This window comes from Octodon degus, unplaced genomic scaffold (assembly GCF_000260255.1).
Source record: "Octodon degus isolate 3935 unplaced genomic scaffold, OctDeg1.0 scaffold00003, whole genome shotgun sequence".
Taxonomy (NCBI): Eukaryota; Metazoa; Chordata; class Mammalia; order Rodentia; family Octodontidae; genus Octodon; species Octodon degus.
The window spans coordinates 23,583,512-23,603,370 of NW_004524579.1; the positions used below are offsets into that span (position 1 = coordinate 23,583,512).

General features: G+C 42.9%; 1 protein-coding gene across 2 annotated transcripts in view; it reads right to left on the minus strand.

Annotated features, from left to right (window-relative positions):
• Positions 1 to 19,859, minus strand: part of Loxhd1 (lipoxygenase homology domains 1) — a 175,933-nt gene that overhangs the window by 130,835 nt on the left and 25,239 nt on the right. For both annotated transcript variants that reach the window (XM_004623623.1, XM_004623622.1), the window contains exon 5: positions 6,926 to 7,024. In XM_004623623.1, coding sequence (XP_004623680.1) covers positions 6,926 to 7,024 — 99 coding nt within the window. The remainder of the gene's footprint in view (positions 1 to 6,925; positions 7,025 to 19,859) is intronic.

Genomic DNA, 19,859 nt, shown 5'->3' on the forward strand with positions numbered 1-19,859 from the left:
ATGGCTAGGATGGCGAGAAAAGCTGGCAACTTCTATGTCCCTGCAGAGCCCAAACTGGCATTTGTCATCCGGATCAGGGTATCAGTGCTGTGAGCTCCAAGGTCCGCAAGGTGTTGCAGCTTCTTCATCTTTGCCAAATCTTCAATGGCACCTTCGTTAAGCTCAACAAGGCTTCAATTAACACGCTGAGAACTGTGGAGCCATACATTGCATGGGGCACCCAAACTTGAAGTCAGTGAACGAACTAATATACAAGTGTGGCTATGGCAAAATCAATAAGAAGTGAATTGCCTTGACAGATAATTCATTGATTGCTCAATGTCTTGGTAAATATGGCATCATCTGCCTGGAGGATCTGATTTATGAGATCTGTACTGTTGGAAAATGCTTTAAAGAGGTAACTAACTTCCTGTGGCCATTTAAATTATCATCTCCACGAGGTGGAATGAAAAAAAGACCACCCATTTTGTGGAAGGCGGAGATGCTGGAAATAGGGAAGTCCAGATCAACAGGCTTATTAGAAGGATGAACTAAGGTATCTACGATGGTGTTTTTGTGATTTGGTCAGTTAATAAAGTATCTGCTTCCAAATTGAAAAAAAAAAAAAAGGTTCAACATCATTGGTCATTCAAGAGATGCAAATTAAAACAATTCTGAGATACAATTTTATGCCAGAAAGAATGGCTATCATCAAGAAGTCAACCAGTAACAAATTTTGGAGGAGCTAAAGGGAAAAAGAAACCCTTCTCCACTGCTGATAGGAGTGCAGGCTGCTACAACTGTTATGGAAAATCAGTGTGGAGATTCCTCAAAAAGCTATGAGTAGAGGTCCCATTCAAGCCAGCTATTCCCCTCCTAGGTATTTTTCCAAAAGAACTGAAATCATCATGCCACAGTGATACATGTTCACCCATGTTTATAGCAATGCAGTTTGTCATAGCTAAATCTTGGAAACAACCCAAATGCCCACCAACTACAGAATGGATAAAAAAGGTATGGTACTGTTACACAACTGAGTATTACTCAGCTATAAAAAAGATAAATTCGAGGCTTTTGTAGATAAATTGATGCAACTAGAGACTGTATTCGTAATGGAAATAAATGACCCACATGTGCAAACATTGTATTGTCTCAATAGTTTGAGAATCTGAAAGAAAAAATAATATTTGAAAGGTAAAGTAGATATTGTTAAGGGGAAAGAATTTGTTCAATGGGAAGGAAAAGCCAGGATGAGAAAAAGGACAAAAGAAAGAAGGAAAAAAGATATATTTATGTATATATGCAGGGTAATTTGGGTACTTTCTGCTGGTCTTTTGAAAGGAGCAGTTAATACTTAAAATTTTCTCTTTATTGTTATTTTTTCTTTTTAATTTCTTATAACTTTGTTGTTATTTTGTTTTGTTTTGTTTTTGGTTTTTGGTTTTTTGGGTTTTTTTGGCTCCAAATGACCTCAGGGCAGGTTTGGCCTGCTTGAGTTGTGGGGATCGAACCACAGCAACCTGAGCCTGGCTGCTTTGTTGAAGCAGTCACTTAAAGAACTGAGCTAAGGGGCAGGTCCCCTTGTTTTGTTTTTTAGAACAAATTTTGCACATTTAAATCTGGTAACCTGAACAACTAATCTGAAGATAACATCATGCAATACAGCAACCATTGTTGAATTCCTATTACTTTGTTTAGTGAAATTTTGTATCATTTCTAATGCAGTTCTTTTAATTACTACTTTGTATTATTTAAAATGATAAATAAATGTAGTATAGTCACATTTTATTTAGGATTTGGGGGTCTTCGTTCATAAATGAGATGAAAATACATATTTCTTTCTCAATATCTTAATCAGCTTCCTGATTTGACTATCAAACCACATAAAATGAACAGGCACATATTTTACCTCTTTCCCTATTCTTTGAAACAACCATATGAGACAGAGATTAACTATTTTTAAAATATTTGGTAGATTTTGCCTAAACTTCTGAGTCTGATGTCTTGGGTGAATTTTAATTGCTACTGCAATCTCTTTAATGATTACTGATCTCCTTGGAAACTGGCTAAATTAAGCCCTCAAGACAATCAGTCATGTTAGTTTGCTGAGATGAAAGATCAGGACGCGTCACAAAGCGACAGTCACCAAGTTCAGGCTCCAGCCTTTTTCTCTATGCCTGTGGGTGGGGTGATTTGTGCTCCCCAAGTATGAAGTCTAGCATAGCAAAGATGATTGATGACCAAGATTCCCCAATGTCACATTTCTGTTGAACCTCATTCTAGGAAAAAAGTTAAACCTTCTTCAACAATGCAGCTTAAGGACCTCACAGCCCACAGTAAATGTCCCTCTCCAGCGTCTGGAATCCACTCTGCAAGATCCCTCAGGGATGATCTAAAATGTGACGGGGCCAAGAGAGTTGTGCACTTACTGTTGCTACTGTCTGTTAGTTTGCACCAACAAATTGTTATAAATGATGATTGTGATAGCATCCTATCATATTATGTACATTATCATTTCGTTCTTGATTGATTACTTAGAAATGTGCTTTTAACTTTCTAAGCATGTCAAGAAATTGGAGTGTTTTTCATTTTACCATCCTATGATCAAAGAATAGTGTTCTTTATTTACTGTCTCATTTATTTGTTAAGACTTTTTTTGTGGTTTTATACGTGGTCATTAAGTGCTTGCAAAGAAAATATACTTTGCTCTTTGCCACGTGGGTGCAGTAATATTAGATCAAGCTATTAACTGGGTAAATAAGCTGATACTAAATTTTTAACCATTTTTTCTCAATAAAATTATGGAAAAAAATAAATTTTTAACCATTTGACTTACCAACTATTGAGGCTGCACTATTAAAATCTCTCACTGTGATTACGTACAGCATTCATTAAGTTACTCCAAGAGTTTGGTAATTAATATTTCTAGTATTTGGGAACTATGCTGTAAAACATTGTACAAGTTCTGAAGTACTGTATTCTTTATGCCATTGTGTCTTTTATCACTGCCTAACATACCATTCTGTCTAACAGGGACTAGCCTTACAGTCAGGCAGGTAACATAGGTAAGCCACTTCTTTCCTGCTGTTGATACTTCCCTGATATATTATATTCCATCCTATTTATTGTCAAACCTTCAGATTCACACATTTAAGCTATTTGTATTCTTTTCATCTAACTGACAATATCTATTTTCTAACTTTATCTGTTTATTGCAATAATTGATACTTTTTTATATTTTTCAAGTTTAATATTGCTATGATACAAAATGGTCCTTTTGACTCATTTGTTATTTTGGAAATTACATTAAAAATTTCAAGTACCGGGGCTGGTGAGATGGCTCAGTGGTCTAAAGCACCTACTTGGAACAAGCTTGGCAAAGCACAGGGACCACGGTTCAATCCCCCAGCACCACATGCCAGCCAGCCCCGCCCCCAGGTGGGCTGAGCTGGCCACACACACACACAGACACACACACACACACTGAATAAATAAATAAATAAAATTAAAAAAAAATTTCAAGTACCTTTGCATTAATTATGTGTAACTAGTTTCCAGTTGTACGGGCAAGTGTTTAGATGATGCAACTAGTTTCTTTGTACTTGTTAATTTTCTTGCTATATTGTTGCCTTGGATGCTTTTGCTTCCTATGAAGTTATATATCACGCTACAGTGTTAAAATAGCTCTCTTGCAATTTGTATTTATATCAATTTTTTCTCATATTGCATACATCATACTAGGGCTGGGGAGATGGCTCAGTGGAATAAGCACTTCCTTGGCAAGCACAAGGGCCTGAGTTCAATCCCTGGTTCCGCAAAAAAAAAAAAAAAAAAATTGTATTTTGTATAACTGTTTTGAATTACAATGGCTTAGATAAATGGTGTTGAATTAAAAATTTCCCCTATGTTTTCAAATTCCTCTTTATGCTAACAAATATATTCTAATATGATGTATCATTATACACATATATTTTTTTCATTATTAATTGTAGTTTTAGTTGTAGAATAACTATATTATCATGCTTAAGGCTCTAGATTTCTTTATATTTTTAATACATCAAGTTTCTTATTAAGGAAAGAATTATGCACATTTTAATTACCATGATTTTCTGTATTATTTTTATTTGTTTATTTAGGATTAGTTCAGATCTTTTTTATAGATTATATTACTTCACTAGTAGTTCTTTAATTATTTTTGTAGTTTCAATATACACATTCATCTTAATTTTGCTTCTTTAGCCATTGCTTTTCTTTGCTTCATTTTCCTTACATCGTTCCATTGGATTGTTCTTTGTTCCCTTTTATATGTTCTACTAATTGATAGTTTCATGATTTTTAGTTTTGGTGGTTGCCTTTACAGCTTCAATATTCACACCTGAATTATTAGTGTCTTTACTTAATCACTGATTTTTCTGGATGTACAGAGACATGCTGTGGACAACTACCTTATTATGTTTTAATCTTTCAACCTATTGTCCTTCCCATATAATGCTGATTTTAAGTATTAGAGGGTGTGCACTTCCTGTTGTGCTTGTAATTTCCCTTAGTACTATGTTTCGTGTGGTCCATGCTTGCTTAGAGTTGTTATGTGGTTTATCAACTTCTATTCACCTTTGTTTCTTTTCTTTCACTTCTTTCTTCTGTGCATAATTTCTCTTTTCTTAAAGAATACCCTTAGTGGATGTATAGGCCCTGGCCTAGCAGTGGTAAGTTATTCCTTTTTGTTGGCTCTGAATTTGTTAATTTTTCCCTCAATCTGGAATGATAACATAACTTGTATAGAATTACATGTTGATAACATTTCTTTCAACATTAAAGAAATTGCTACATGGAAATACAACCTCTATTTGTTGTTATAGTAATTTGCTATCAATCTAGTTGATTTTTACAGAAAATAATCTGCTAAATCTTCTGGTTTTCCAAGATTTTATTTTCTTTTTGTTTTTGATTTCACCACAATATGTCTAGATATAGGTTTGGTTTTATGCATCCTGTCCAGGCACTCATTTCACTACATTAATTAGATAAATATCTTTGTTCAGTCCTAAGAAGCTTCAGCCAGTATCTCTTCGAATGTTTCCTCTCAGGGCCCACATTCACTATTCCTGTCCAACCTTACTCTTTCCTCCATGCCATGACTTTTCATTTCTATTTTGCAACCCTTTTTCTATCTGTGATACATATGAATATTTTGCGCATGTTAATTTCACATTTCAAGGACCAGCCAGAGAGCTCAGCAGATTAAAGTGCCTGCTTAGGCAGATGCAGGGACCAGGGTTCCACCCCCAGCGTGCTTTAACAGCCCTGCCCCCTGGGCGTGCTGAGTCAGCAATCGAGATTGCGCGTGGTGGCCCGCGCCTATAATCCCAGAGCTTGGGAGGCTGAAAACTGGAGAATCACTGAGTCTGATCTGTATAGTGAGACCCAGTAGACTGTATACATAAATTAAAAAAAAAAATCTCATAGTTCACTAATTCTCCATTCAACTACTTCTAATTGTTATTTAATTCAACCAGTGTACATTTATATTTAGTAACTACTTTTCATTCTGTGTATTACTGTTTAATTTTGTTTTTAAAGTTGTGATGGTTTTTCATCATACCTTGTTTTCTTCAATTCTTTCTTCCATGTCTTTGATAGGTTTAAGCAACTGAAGTTATAGGCTTTCTCATATTACTCTATCATTTGAAATTCCTAAGGATTTAATCTTTGTTTGTTGTGCTGATTGATGCTTAATCTTGATAAATTGTGCCCTTTCGTTTTGTAGTTTCGGAAAATAAATTTATTTCCCGTTCTTCATCTATAAGGATTTTGTGCAGTCTCACCTAAGCTCCTGCCAATTCCTCAAGAGTATTTGTTACTGCCATGGAGTATATTTGTACTTGGAGAAAGATGTTCCCAAATGATACTTTGTAAAAATCAGACCTCAGGTATACATGAAACACACGCCTAAGGTACCAACTTCTCATATTTCTTTTACTTTAGAGAACTTGCAGAGATGTGCTTACAGTAGTGATGGTGAATTTTTATCTGGTCTCTCTCTCTCTCTCTCTCTCTCTCTCTCTCTCTCTCTCTCTCTCTCTCTTTTTTAACTGAGGATTTTCTATGAAATTTCAGGGCTTCCGGCTCTCTGTGCAGTTCTAATTTCCAATCTCTTGCTCCATGCAGGGCAAGGTTTAATTTTCTGACCTCAAACAGACACAAAAACCTGTCTTCTACAAAGTTGAGCATTAAAGCTCCCTCCTTTTAAGGGCCACAGCCTCGATTCATAGTTAACACTTTGGTTTTGAATTCTCTCTTCATTTTTGGCACCCAGAGAGTTCTTTTCTCTATTCCTTACAAGCTCAGCAATACATTTTAAATTCTTTAATATATTATAACCCAAATCCACATGTATTATTGCTTTTCTGACTCCTGTATTATTCAATCAAATTGGCAGAAGTGGTAGAGAACCACCTGTCTCAGTCCTACTGATCTGTACCTCTACCTGCAGCCATGTTTGTGTTCAGTTTCTGCTTCCCTGGGAGATCAAGTTGAATTCTATTCCCTTGCTCCATCCTGGTCTTCCCCAAGCCACCGCACTGAATCAGACACAGCCAGCCACAACTTAAGTATAGCTCAGACAGGCCTCGAGCTTATGGAGATAAAGATAGTAAGAATGAGTTCCCTGCAGATGTGGAATTTGGGTGTTTTCATAGTCTAGGATGTGGGGCAATTTTACTCAAGCCCTAAACTAGTCATCCTTTATTCTTAAAACCAGCACACACACACACACACACACACACACACACACACACACAACAGCAACAGTACAAAAAAAGAGATGCTCAATGGAGGAGGCCAAAGGTGGTTTAAACTGTCTTTTTCTGATGGACTTGTGAGCAAATAGCTCATGAAACAAACAGTACTAGGTATGGCTTGTGAAAGAAAGATTCAGCCTCATTACCTGTGTCTCCATATTCTCCGAAGATATTGATGAAGACATCAGCATCTGTCCCTGCACCAATTATATCACCGGTATACACCTTGATTTCATACTTGTTACCTGAGAATAAGAAGAGAGAAAACCTCAGCTCTTTAGGAACCTACAGAGAGAACAAAGACCCCAAAGTAGCTACCACACCTTTCACTTTTCCCCTCAGCAATGCATGAACTGACATTACTGTCAACAACAGTGCAAGAAACAAGTCGCTCAACACTGGTTGCAAATGGTCACTGCTAATCTGTACGTGATACATACAGAAGTCAGAGGGAGTGGACACCCTCTGTTCTCATCTATTAGCATTTTGCCTGGGGATACTTGCATCAGCCCAGACGCAAGGGTTTGAACCAACCCTCCAGCATAGCTCCCTGAACTATCAAAATGCCTGACTAGACTCTCTGCGTTTCCTTTGCTTTCTCTATTCCATTTCCCACGCTGTACCACAGTGTGAAAATTCACTGGGGAAACTGGATTCTGCAAATGAAAATCAAATTCATATGTGATTTGTTAAGGTTATAAATGATGCAGACTAGAGTGGCCAGCAAGCACATGCTCAGGAATCAGCTACTTTTAAAGACCTATATCTTCTTCCTATGTCTTTGCTCCGTCCACTGAGCAGAAATGAATTCTCTATTATCCTCAAACACCTCAGACTCAATGATGGCCTCAACAGAGATAGGCCAAACCTAGATTTGTGTCATTGGGCATCTTAGAGACAACTAAGTGTTACTGTGTGCTTCAGTGGACAGCCATGTGAAGGGACACTGCAGAGACAGTGCCACAGGTGAGAGAACACAGGAATGGTAAGGCTCCTCAGCAACTCCATGGCATTTGACCAAGAAGGGCACACTCTGACTGAGGAGGAAACCCAGAGATCAAGAAGCATCTCAGAGGGTAGAGGAGCTGTCCTGGGCCAGTACAAGTGAGTCCTAGCACTCAGGAACCCAAGCAGCACTTTGGGAACATATATCATCTACGTTGTGGGCAAGTTCAGAGAAGCAAAGCATCAAGCCACAGTGAGGAAATTGACCTCAGGCAAAGTTCAGGATTCAGAGGCCAAAGCTGGGGTGGAAAGAGCTTTCTGGCTGAAGTAGACATCAAGAAAGAGTGCAGAGTGTGGCAGGAAGAGAGACTGTCTTCTGGCCTCTGTGGAATTTTCTATGGCAAGGTGTGGCCCTGCATCCCCAGATGGCTGGCTGTGTGGGCAGCAGGTTTCCTGTGTGTTAGGTGACCACTAACCACACCAAGGAGAGGACAAGAGCTGCACTATAGGTACACCTCACCAAACTGTGTTTGGATAATGAGGACTTGCAGCTTTTCCACTTCCTTTTTTTCCACATTCCCTCCTGAAACAGAACCCCATACTAGGTTGCTACCTTCAAAAACAGCCCAGAACCCAAAGTTAGCCCTAGACGGTAATTAAGTGAAAATGTGAATCAAAGAATACATGGTTGCATATAAGCATATCACTCTTGCTGTTAGCAAGCTCAGCGCAATGCATGGAGTCTTCCTTCCATGTGAGGTAACTTGAGAGACACTCCCACCCTGCCTCTCCTAGTTTCCTGTGACTCTGTGGTATGGATATACAGGGGTAGCTTTCCCTCCCCTGACAGTGCTGTGTGGCCAAGCTAAGCCTGGAGGTCGCCTGAGTCTCATAAAAGGACCTGGCCTGAGGCTTTCCAAAGGTGAAGACAAATGACAGCACCACTCTTGCCATCTTAGCCACGGTGTCTTAAGTTCATAGTCTGGCTGGCAGTGAGCAAGGAACAAAGATGAGACATGAAGGTCAAGTTCACAAAAGGTCAAGAAGCTCTTAGGAAGAGTAAGCACACACAGGAGCAGCAGAGCCTAGTGACAGATCGAGGAACTGTCACCCAAGCAGTGCTGGAGTTGCCTAGTGATTCACTCATTTGGCATATTATAAAATTTCCTCTAGAACTGATTTCTCTCTGGCCTTTGATCAGGGCTACCATCAGCCCACACAGGACCTTTGTGTGAATTAGAAAAAAATTCCTTCCTCAAGACCCTTTACTGCCATCTATTGGATAATGGCTGCAATAAATACACAGATCTACAACTTCTGATGTGAAGTGTTCTTACACAGTGGCAGTTGTGCGCTACCCAGGCTTTACATCTGTGCCCGGCAACCCTCCTGGGAGACAGTAATATTCTTTTACTAAAAGTCGGTGTAAGCTTAGGAAAATCAACTAATTTGAGCCTTCCTCTGCACAATGCACAGTGAGAGCTACAGCCCAGGGATTAAGCGAATCACCGCATCCCGTCCAAAGCCAAAGAGACCTGGGATGAGTCCTGAGCCGGTGGCATTGGCTGCAGCCTACACATAGTTTTCCTGTCTCAAGGCTACAACAAGAGGCATCCACACCTCCCGCCCTAATCAGAGGACACTCGTAGTCAGCCTTGCCCTGATTTTGCTCAGCAGGCCCACGACAGAAGCACAGGTTGCTCTCTTTAAACAGGAAATCTGTCCCTGAAGCAAACGGAAGCTGCCTGCGTGGGCTTCCAGAAAAGGCAGGCGATGGCAGGCCGGAGCTGCCTGCCTGTGCCTGGTGCGCCAGCCGCCCCCGCAGCCTCCACTCAGCTGTCTGGAACAGTCAGCCTGCAGCAGCGACAGAATTCACCCCAGAGAGCCGTCCTGGGAGCAAGGGGACACAAAGTGGCCAGTCTCTCAAGTCCTTGTGTGGCATGCAGTGCTTAACCTGGCTGAGCTGTTGGACGTTTTCCAGATGACAGAAGTCACGTGGATGCCCTAGCTGGGCCCCTTTGGCCCCTGGAAGGGGGCACCGCCATTCCCAGCACGAAGTGAGCTCTGGGGGCACACATGTGGACCCAGCTTCTTGGGAAGCGAAGAATCATGAATGAGCCGCCTGGTGGAGTTTCTTACCCTTCCTTTCACCCATCCCCAGATCCCGTGTAAGTGGGACATGGCCTTAGTCATTTCGGCAGCTGAAGGCTGGCGAGGGGGTTGGAAGGGGGCCGAGCAGGCCCGATTTTACCCTAGCCACCAGCGAGTCTGCGACGGCTCACACCCGACACCCCTCACTTCCGCTCACTGAGCGCCCAGGCGCTGGCAGCAAGATCGCACAGGCGGCGTGTGGGAGGCGACGAAAATGGAGAGGGAGAGCAGCTCAGCGGGCTGCCCCGGAGCTGGGGGAGAAGGAGGAATGTTCTCTCCCAGCCGCAGGGGAGGGCTGCCTTACCGGAGCCTGCACGAGGGAGGCACCCGGGGTGGGCACTAAGGGCAGGACTGGGGCATCCACTGACCAGGGAATTCAGAAAGGCCTGAAGACGGAAGCCCCCTCCTGTCACACTGCCTGCACAAGGCCTCTGCTATGATTTAAATAGACAAAATGTCCCCCAGAGCACAGCAGTGCTCAGAGCTGGGGCCTTACTTGATTGCATCTTGAGGGCGTTGAATTTCTAAGTGAGTTAATGCCCTGATAAGACCTCCATTGGTGGCCTTATTAGAAGGTGAGGGAAGCAGGAGGTGGAGCCTCGTGGAAGGGCACCATCTGGGGGGTGTGAACTTGATCCTGTCTGGTCCCTGGCTTTCCTTTTCCCATCTCCTGCTTCCTGGCCTGTGAGGTGAACAGCTCTGCTCCCGCATGCTCTTCTGCCACTGTGCCTCGGATCCAGGCCCTCAGAACCAAGCGAGTGTGGACGGAAACCTTGGAAGCTGTGAGCCAAAATAAGTCCTTCCTCCTTTTAAGTTATTTTCCTCAGGTATTTGTTCACAGTGAAGAGAAGCTGACTGATATCATCTGTGTCCACCCTCCTGAGACCCCGCATTTCTCACCCAGACCCTCATAGCACCAGTGTTTCCCACTCCTGTGGGCCACCCTGCCTCCCATAATCTCCTTGCTCAGATTCTTCCAAGCTCTCAGGCCCTGTGAGTACATGCCCAGCTCTAGGCTCACAGGCAGGACCCTGGACCAGGACCCCAGGCCATCTTCCTCAGCTATCCCCTTCAATGCCTCAATCTCTTCTCTTTATTCAACTTTGCTCACTGTCTAGAATATGGAAGTAGAATTTTCTGTCTCCTTAGAGCACCCCAAACTTGCAGACACTGTCCTTCATGCACATTCAAGTATCAAAATAATAAACGCTTCTAGTTATATTTCCTGAGGACCTCCCAAGAGAGTCACATGTAGCATCTCACTTAACCCTCACAATAATGGACTCTGTAGATACTTATTGTCACCATTTGAGAAAGTGGCAACAGAGGCAGGAGGTTAAGAAATATGAACAAGTTCATACAGCTAGAACAGGCAGGTCCAGATTGGGACTCATAGTCTGAACACAAAAGTCTGTCTGTTCGCCAACCCTGCACCTGTTTGCCTTGTGTAGCTCACACCCCAGGCTCTACAAATTACTCATTTATCAAGCCCGTGGTACCCCACTCCCAAACTCTTGGTGGCTGTACTACTGTTAACATAGTTAATGCCACGTTAATACACATTGGCATTAAGGTGTATTCAAATATGGGCCCTGAATTAAGCCTGGTTATACTAACATTAAAACATTACTTAGTTTTAAATACTTGTTCATAGGCAGTAATCAAGAAGCACCACTCCACTCCTGTCATCACTTCCACAGACAGTCCAAGCATCTGTGTGCTCTCCTGGTTTCACACTTACACAGAAATTACATCTGTAAAAAAAGAGTAATAATAGTGTCCCTTCATGGAGTTGTTATGAAAATAAACTGAAATAGATATTGAGAGTGGGGAGAGAGACAGAAACAGAGAGAGAAGAGAAGGAAAAGCAGAAGAAAGAGGGGAAGGAAGAGGAGAAAGAGGAAGAGGAGAAGGGGGAAAGCAGTCAGAGAAGGAGAGATGAACAGATCAATAGTTTGTTGAGGGGCTGGGGAGATAGCTCAGTAGAATAAGCACTTGCCTGTCAAGTGCAAGGTCCTGAGTTCAATCCCCAGTACTGGAAAAAAAAAAAAAAAAAAAAAGTTTGTTGAAACTGACAATAAGTGCTGAATAAAAGTTGCCTATTATCATCTTTAGGTGATGGCATTATGGTAGATTTTATTCTTCTTTTGCCTGTTTGCACAATACTTCTGAATTTTTACCATGATTATATAGTTTTCCTATGATTAAAAACTAAAGATTAAAGTCATCCAAAGTCAACATTTCACTACATCATGTCCACCATGGTCTGAAAGGAGCCCATGAGAACACCTGCCAACTGTTGTTCCCCTTGAGCTGGCCTTTCTCTTGAAGCCCTTCGGTTGGTCAGCATAGCCGTGAAGCTAGACAGACAACTGAGGACTGGGTGGAGGAAGAAGGAAACAGACACAAGGGCCACTGAGGAGACTTCAGCCCCAGGAAGGAGGACTTTCTTTGGGCTCACTCTAGCCAGCACCAGGAACTCAGAGGAGGGTCCAACCAAAAGCCACCGGTCCTGGAGTGGACACCTACAGACAGATTAGGTCAAAATGGTGTCTACAAGTTCAGATTTTTGTAGATAGCAAACATAGCCCAGAGAATGTGACATTTCCAGTAATAGAAAAATCTTTTTTCAGCACCTATTTCAAAATCAAAATAGTTACGTTTACAGCAAATGTACAACTCTGCATTCTCCAAAGGTTCTGGATGCAAAACTGATGGAGAATATGGCTGATGCTAGTTCTAGGGTGACAGCAGAGGCCACAGGGAAGCTGTCATTTGGAGTGCATATGAGACACTGTGCTAGCAGAGCCCAGCATTCCCCTCTATCTGTTGAAAGCCTAGCAAACCCTTCCCACCAGGTATCACCTCCTCCATGAAGCCCTCCAGAGTCTGCTTGTATTTTGCTGCCTCTGGCCTGGGCTCCTCCACTTACAGAATTCTACCACTTTGCATTCTGATTATTTACTGGCCTGACTCTTTCCCCTCTAGACTCTAAGCTCCTGCAGAGAATGGACTACATGTGTTCACCCTGAGCATAGGCTCTGGCGCATAGAAGATTCCAAAATAATTCATTCACTGAATCACTGAATGACTGTGCTTAAGAGTGGAAGTGATGGAGAAGCATGAGCCAGCATCACGAGCCCAAGGTGCCAGCTTTGCCCCACAGTCGTGCCGTCTGACCAAGAACAGGTTGCTTAACTGCTGGGCATCTGTTTTCTCCTCTCCAAAGTGGAGGAGGAGAGACAAAATCCCTTTCAGTCCTAAAATTCTCTGATATGCCTCCCTGGGGCCTCATTCTGAGCAGTTCTGTCTTCCCACTCTTTCCGGAGATGACTTTCTGCAGTGCGAGGTGGGTGCAGATGGGGTGGGCGGGAAGCTCTGGGACGCTCCAAGAAGGAGAAGGCTGCAGGGCTGCCCACTGTCCCCGCCCCGAGCCCTCACCCCTGCATCCACAGGCCTGTGGCCACCTCCACCAAAGGCAAGGAACAGTCCTTCCCAGGCAGCACCCCGGCCAAAGGAGCCCTGGACCATGTTGAAAGCTGGGCTAGAAGATGAGCTGTCAGGAGGCAAAGCAGGCTGGGAAGAGAGGCCTGCCTGGTGAGGGTCAGCTGGTAAAGTCACCTATTCCCATTGTCTCTGAACCTGCCCAGGTCACAGAGGAGATCCTGGCACCAAGTAGCCCAAAGTCTGTGCATCTCAGAATCAGCCTCAGCCTGGGTGTGGGGGAGGAAGAAAAGAAACATTGAGAGCTTAACCCCAGGGGCAGTAACCCAATGCTGTTCATTTATGGGACACAGACTCCACATCTAGGTGGTACCAAGTCATTTCCCTGATTCACTATACGAGATGGGAATGAACATAACCTCTATTGCACAGATGAGGCACAGAGCAGAAGACATGCACTCGTGCTTACATACGTGACAAAGTAGCAGAAGTAGGTGTGAATCACAAAGAATGAGAGCCTAAGACTATAGTCATGGGATGGGGTGGGAGGCGAAGATGAAGTGGAAGGGGAGGTGCCCATAGCAGAATGGAAGCCCCTAAACCAATCTCCTGCACCTCAGAAGGAGGGCTGGCCCCAGGCCCATTTGCACTCTACCAATCCCCCAAAGACTACCAAGAACACTGGACCAGCCGCTCTATAGAGGAAGAAGTAGAATGGGAGAGGACCTGTGGAACTCAGGATAGATGTTAGTTTCATGCGCTTTCTTTTTTTTTTTTGGGGGGGGTGTATTTTAGGGAAGGGTCTACAGGGTATTCAGGGTCTCACTACTAGATCGGACTCGTAGAGATCTGCCTGTTTACAGCCTCCCAAGAGCTGGGATTATAGGTGTGCGACACCATGCCCAGTCTCAATTGCCATCTCAGCTCATCCCTGGGGCAGGGCCAGCATAGCAGGCCAAGGGATGGAACCCTTGGTCCCTGCACCTGCTAGTAGGCACTTTAATCCCCTGAGCTATTTGGCCGGCCCTTCATGTGCTTTCTTACTGCCTCAATTACCTTATGATATTTTTCAAAAGAGTCCGAGAATAAGTCAGGGCTTCCAGTTTCTTTGGCAAAGCCCTCATGACAGGTGTTTTGTGCAGCAGTCATCCCAGCTGCTTTCATTTTACACTGGCCTTTACACCATGCAGTGCTCTGGGGGGTTCATAATCTACTGCAGGTCAGTACAGTTTGCGCGTGTCCTTAGCGTGTGACAGGCATCCTGTCCCTCCCTTCCTTAAATGCAGCTTGATACTGTGCCCATTTGATTCTGCTGGGACTGTGTGAATATCTGGGGCTGTGTGATAATCATCACGTAGCACAGCTTGCTTGAGCTGTAACAATATTATAACCCAATTACCTAGCAATTACCTAACGAAATAACCAAGAGCAGAAACAATGGTGGTACTAAGGAGAAACACAATTGCATTTCTACCTGTCCCCAGCCCCTGTGGCATTTTTAGTCTCCAGCACTACTGGCTGTTCCACTGGACACACACACACAAAATAGCCCACTGATTTGCTCCAGACCAGCAGTCCAGATGAAAATATTGCCCACCCCTCCCACCATTTGCATGCTGTTGGCCCCCTTGACTAAGGCATTGCTTCTATAAGCACTCTTGCCTCTAAAAACTAGCACCCTAGTCTCTTTGAAGCACATTACAAAATTGGCTGTAACTATATTTATTATTAATTGACCAAAGACGATGAAATACCCTGTGGAAGAAAGATTGTCCCTAATGGTGGGTGCACAGGAAACAAGCCCTAGCGAAGATCCAGGGTGGCGATGGCCCCATCTCAAGATTGGGCCCTCCGAATGTAAGAGCATTCTCTCTTCTGATAAGGCCTGCATCAGAACCATTTCTAAGTCTCTGTGCCATGTTCTGACAGTTTGGGGTGCAAGCAGCTCCCAGGCCAGCTGGAATGCAGTTCTTGGCTTCTGAGGTCTGTCTCATGGTCAATTGGCAGAGCTGTCTCAAAGCAATGTGGTATGGGTTCAGTTTTCATTTAAGCCACATGGTCATAAAACTTTTCAAGGTGGGAGGTTTGTGAGTTGGCCCTGGGTTGTAGGCAATTACTTGGCCAGAAGACAGAAAGTGACATCACAGTGGCTTAGTGGAAGTTGTTAAGGATGACACCTCAAGTGCCAGACTGAGCTTAGCTTCCAACCATGGACTGCCAGCAGTGTGTAGATGTAACTAGTTACTCTGTTCCTCTGGATTCCAGGTTGTCAAGAGACGGGGCCTTTCCAGGTGAGATGGAAGAAATCCTCCAAGAAGGCAGTCAGGCATCCCTGGCAAGGAGGGGGTGCCAGGAGACAGACGGTGAGAAAGAAATTTCATGGCACTCCTGGAGAAATTCAATAGCGAAGACTGTTTTCGCAAGGATAATAAATGCAGATGTGCTGGGAAAGTGGCTGCCAACCTTCCACTGGCTCCACAAGATGCCAGGACGCTGATGCCCATTCTAAGTGGGAGACAATCACTGGGCTGGTGGTTAAATGCCTGTGCAGCCTCCGTATATGTCTGAAACGTTTAATCATATGAGGCATCTGCCTGGATCACTCCATTGAGTTGCTGGTGGAAGCAAACCAAGACTGGGACCCCACTCCTGTTGATTCAAGTAAGGACAAGTCAGGAGCACCCAAGATGTTTCACCAGCGGCCTTCATGTCCTGGGCAAAATATAAGGCCTGGAGTGCAGGATTTTCCTCTTTTCTTCCAAGTGAACAGAAACCCTTTTACTACAAGGTTATCACCGCTATGAACAGTTAATAACCACTTATTTACAATGTATTAAAAGAAGTGAGGCATCAAGGAAAACTTAATAGTCAATATCATCTTGAAAAACAACAAAGTTGCAGATGAAGTGTTTTCTGATTTTAAAACTTCCTATAAAAAAACAGTATTGGCAAAGTTACATTTCTTGTTATATAGGTCTTGCTTTATCTTGGTCTTGACCATCCAGCAGAAAAGTCTAAAAATGAGGTATAAAAAGTAAAGCCATACTAATATGCTGAGCTGTAAAAGGCTCAAGTCAACAACATCTGACATTGCCAGTCCTACACATAACCCACGACTATTATGGACTACTGGACTATATTGGATTATTTTGCTGAATTCATGCACCTACAATATTTAAATGGCAATGGAATACCCACCTCTGACAAAACTAAACAAAAGGGGGATATAAATGAAGGACTGTTTTGTATCTGTATATACAAGATAGTTAAGATACATATACAGTTACTTTCTCTTAATTCAATGAGAAGAAAGATTTGTACTAATAGTGTTTGGACAGGATATCATGTCTGCATCTTGTACTATGAATAACCACTAAGAAGACAACAATATACAATGTATTAATTATTGAAACTATCCTACTAATCAGTTTTGAAACTGGTTCATTGCTATTTGTTTCTCAAAATTAATTTAAAAAAACCAAAACAGTAGTGGCATTGTCCTAAAAACAGACATATTGGCCAATGGAATAGAACAGAAATAAACTCTCACTTGTACAGTCAAATGATCAAGAATAAAATGGAATGTGAGATAATATTTATATATCATGTATCTGATAAGATATTATTATCTCGGGGCCGGGGAGATGGCTCAGTAGAATAAGTGCTTCCCTGGCAAGCGCAAGGGCCTGAGTTCAATCCCCGGTTCCACAAAAAAAAAAAAAAAAAAAGATATTATTATCTAGAAAAAGAAAGAACCCCTAAACTTAATAACAACAAAAAGAAATTTGATCTTTAAAAATGAGTAAAGAACTTGAATTGTCATTTCTCAAAAAAAAGACACACAAATGAATGAGAAGCATACAAAAAGACGACCAATATTATGAATGGTCAGAGAAAGGTAGCTCAAAAATACGCCTCAAAGAGATACTTCACACCCATTAAAATGGTATTATCAAATAAATACATAAATAAATAAGTAGGCAAGAATTGGCTATAATCTAGAGAAATCAGGACACTCATGCATTGCTCGTGGGGATGTAAAATGATGAAAAAAGCACTGCAGAAAGCAGGGTGGCACTTCTACAAAATGTGGTACATGCATACAATGAATTATTATTTACCCTTTAAAAATTAACTCTGATATATTACAACAGGATTGAACCATGAAGACAGTACTCTAGGTGAAATAAGTCAGATATTAGATGACAAATACTGTATCATTCCACGAGAGTAGTTGAATTCATAGAAAGAGAACGTAGAATAAAAGTTACCAGGGGCTGGGAGTGGGTGGAGGGGGAAAGGGAGCAAGTAGACAATGCAAGCAGTGGTACTTGGAGAGATGAAAAGTCCTAGGGCTGGATGGGGGAATGGTTGCAGAACGATGTGTGCTGATGAACTGGATGCACTGTTAGAAACAGTTAAGATGGAATGAATGATTACAGAAGGAGAGGCCAAGCAACCTGTCCCTCCCGAGAGACAAAAGTCTGGTTTCTGACAGTGACTGGCTAACATGTGACAGGTACTGTCTTACATTAAGCTAGGACCAGCACAGGACTAGGAGGGGCCTTATGGAGGCTGTATGGGGTTTCAAGATCTTTCTGCTCACTGGGCCTGGTGGCACATGCCTGTGACCACAGCACGTGGGAGGCTAGGGCAGGAAGATCTAAGTCTGAGATTATCCTGGGCTACACAGTGTGTTCAGGCTAGTCGGGACTACATAGGGAGACTCTAGCTCCAAAAACAGTTTCTTTCCAGTTGCCCATTGTGCTCAGAAGTGAAGTGGGCTGCTCTGGGAGACCATCACTTAAGAAAGGCTGGATACAAACCGAAGTTGGAGGGACATCTGTTGGGGTCACTGCAGAAGGGGCTCCTGGGACCCTCGGAAGTTGGCCCAACTGACTTCCATGATCCCTTACAGTTTCTGGACTCTGGCAGAGTCAGGCTAATTGCTCTTGATCTTACCCTGTCCAAGAAGTAGGTAGAGAGCAATTCACCTAATAACAGGATCTCCATTCTGGTCCTAGCTCTGGGGGTGACTGGCCACTTGACTTTGACTAGGTCACTAATTACTGGGACTCAGTTTGTTCACCTGTGGAATAATAGCACCTGCTGGCTCCTTCTGCACTCCACTCCTGCCTGCAGAGAGGTCATAAGGAGAAGGAAAAGCAAGGACTTATGGAGCAGAGATCACAAACATAACTGCCACCTCCCCCCGCCCAGGCTTTGCCTTCCCCTCCTCTCAGATCAGGGCTTCAGTGTTCTCCAGGGTGCTGTCTGCACACCACCAAGGCACAGAGGAGGTTAGCAGTTGTACGGGGAAGAGAGGGAACCTAATAATGCATAGTCATATTAATATGTACTCACGTGTGCCTAATGGTTATGGCAAATAATAACAATTTTTTCTTTATGATGGCACCACAACTTCCTCTTTAAAATTAATTTACCAATTATTATGGCTTGATCCAGATACCTCTCTAGGCCTCATGTGGTTATAGATGGGGCTTTTTAGAGATGGCTGCATCTAGAGGGTAGTGAGGGTGGGATGGATTCATGGTACAATGTTAGGATTAAAAGTGCAAGGATTAAGGGTGTGAGTACTACCTGTCGTAAGGGTGGATGGCCTGGATATGAGGTAAGGGACAGAAAGAGTTCTGCTGCTGTCATTTGTCGCTATGGCTTTGCTGTTTTACTGCCTGCTGCCTTCTGCTTTGTGCCCTCTGCCCACTGTGAAGTGTTTCTCCTCCGCAGTGCCCCTCTGTCATGCTGCCCTGCCTTAAAGTCAGCCACCTATGAACTGAAGCATCTACAAACTGTGAGCCACAATCAGCCTTTCCTCCTTTAACCTTAGGTGTCTAGATTTTGTCTCAGCAGTGAGAAAAGATCTGAACTAGGGTAAATTGTAAAAAAAAAAAAATTCAAGAAGAAAAAATAGTGAATAATGCAAGCAGTTGAATAAAACAACCCTTGAGGGTGGAATGTGAGTGGCCAGGATTTGGGAAACCCTACATGGATTAAAGGACACTATAACAAACCAATTGAGAACAATTAAAAAATCGAATTTGGTTCTAGAATCTTCTATCCACAAAACTGCAAGAATGGTCAATTTCTACCTCCGTACTTTGGAACCTCTTGTCTCTGCTTTCACTGCTATCTTTTACCCAATAGACTCCAGTAAGGAAGAAGGCAACCCTGGCATGGGTTTTGGGTTTGTTTTTGTTTTTGTTTTTGTTTTTTGGTCTCCAAAGATGCTAGAAATATGTAGGTTACTTCTCTAGGAAGTGTATTTGATTAAGAGCCAACGAGGAAACATCCATTTCCATGTGAATGTCAGGCACTAAGCCACACAGGAGACTTCTTGTCCAGGGCGACACCCCTGTGCCTCGCAGCAATCCTCTTACTCCGGCATGTAAGGTAAGTACCCCTCACACCTATCTTAAAACATAACACATGAAGGGGCCGGGGAGATAGCTCAGTGGAATAAGCGTTTCCCTGGCAAGCGCAAGGGCCTGAGTTCAATCCCTGGTTCCGCAAAAAAAAAAA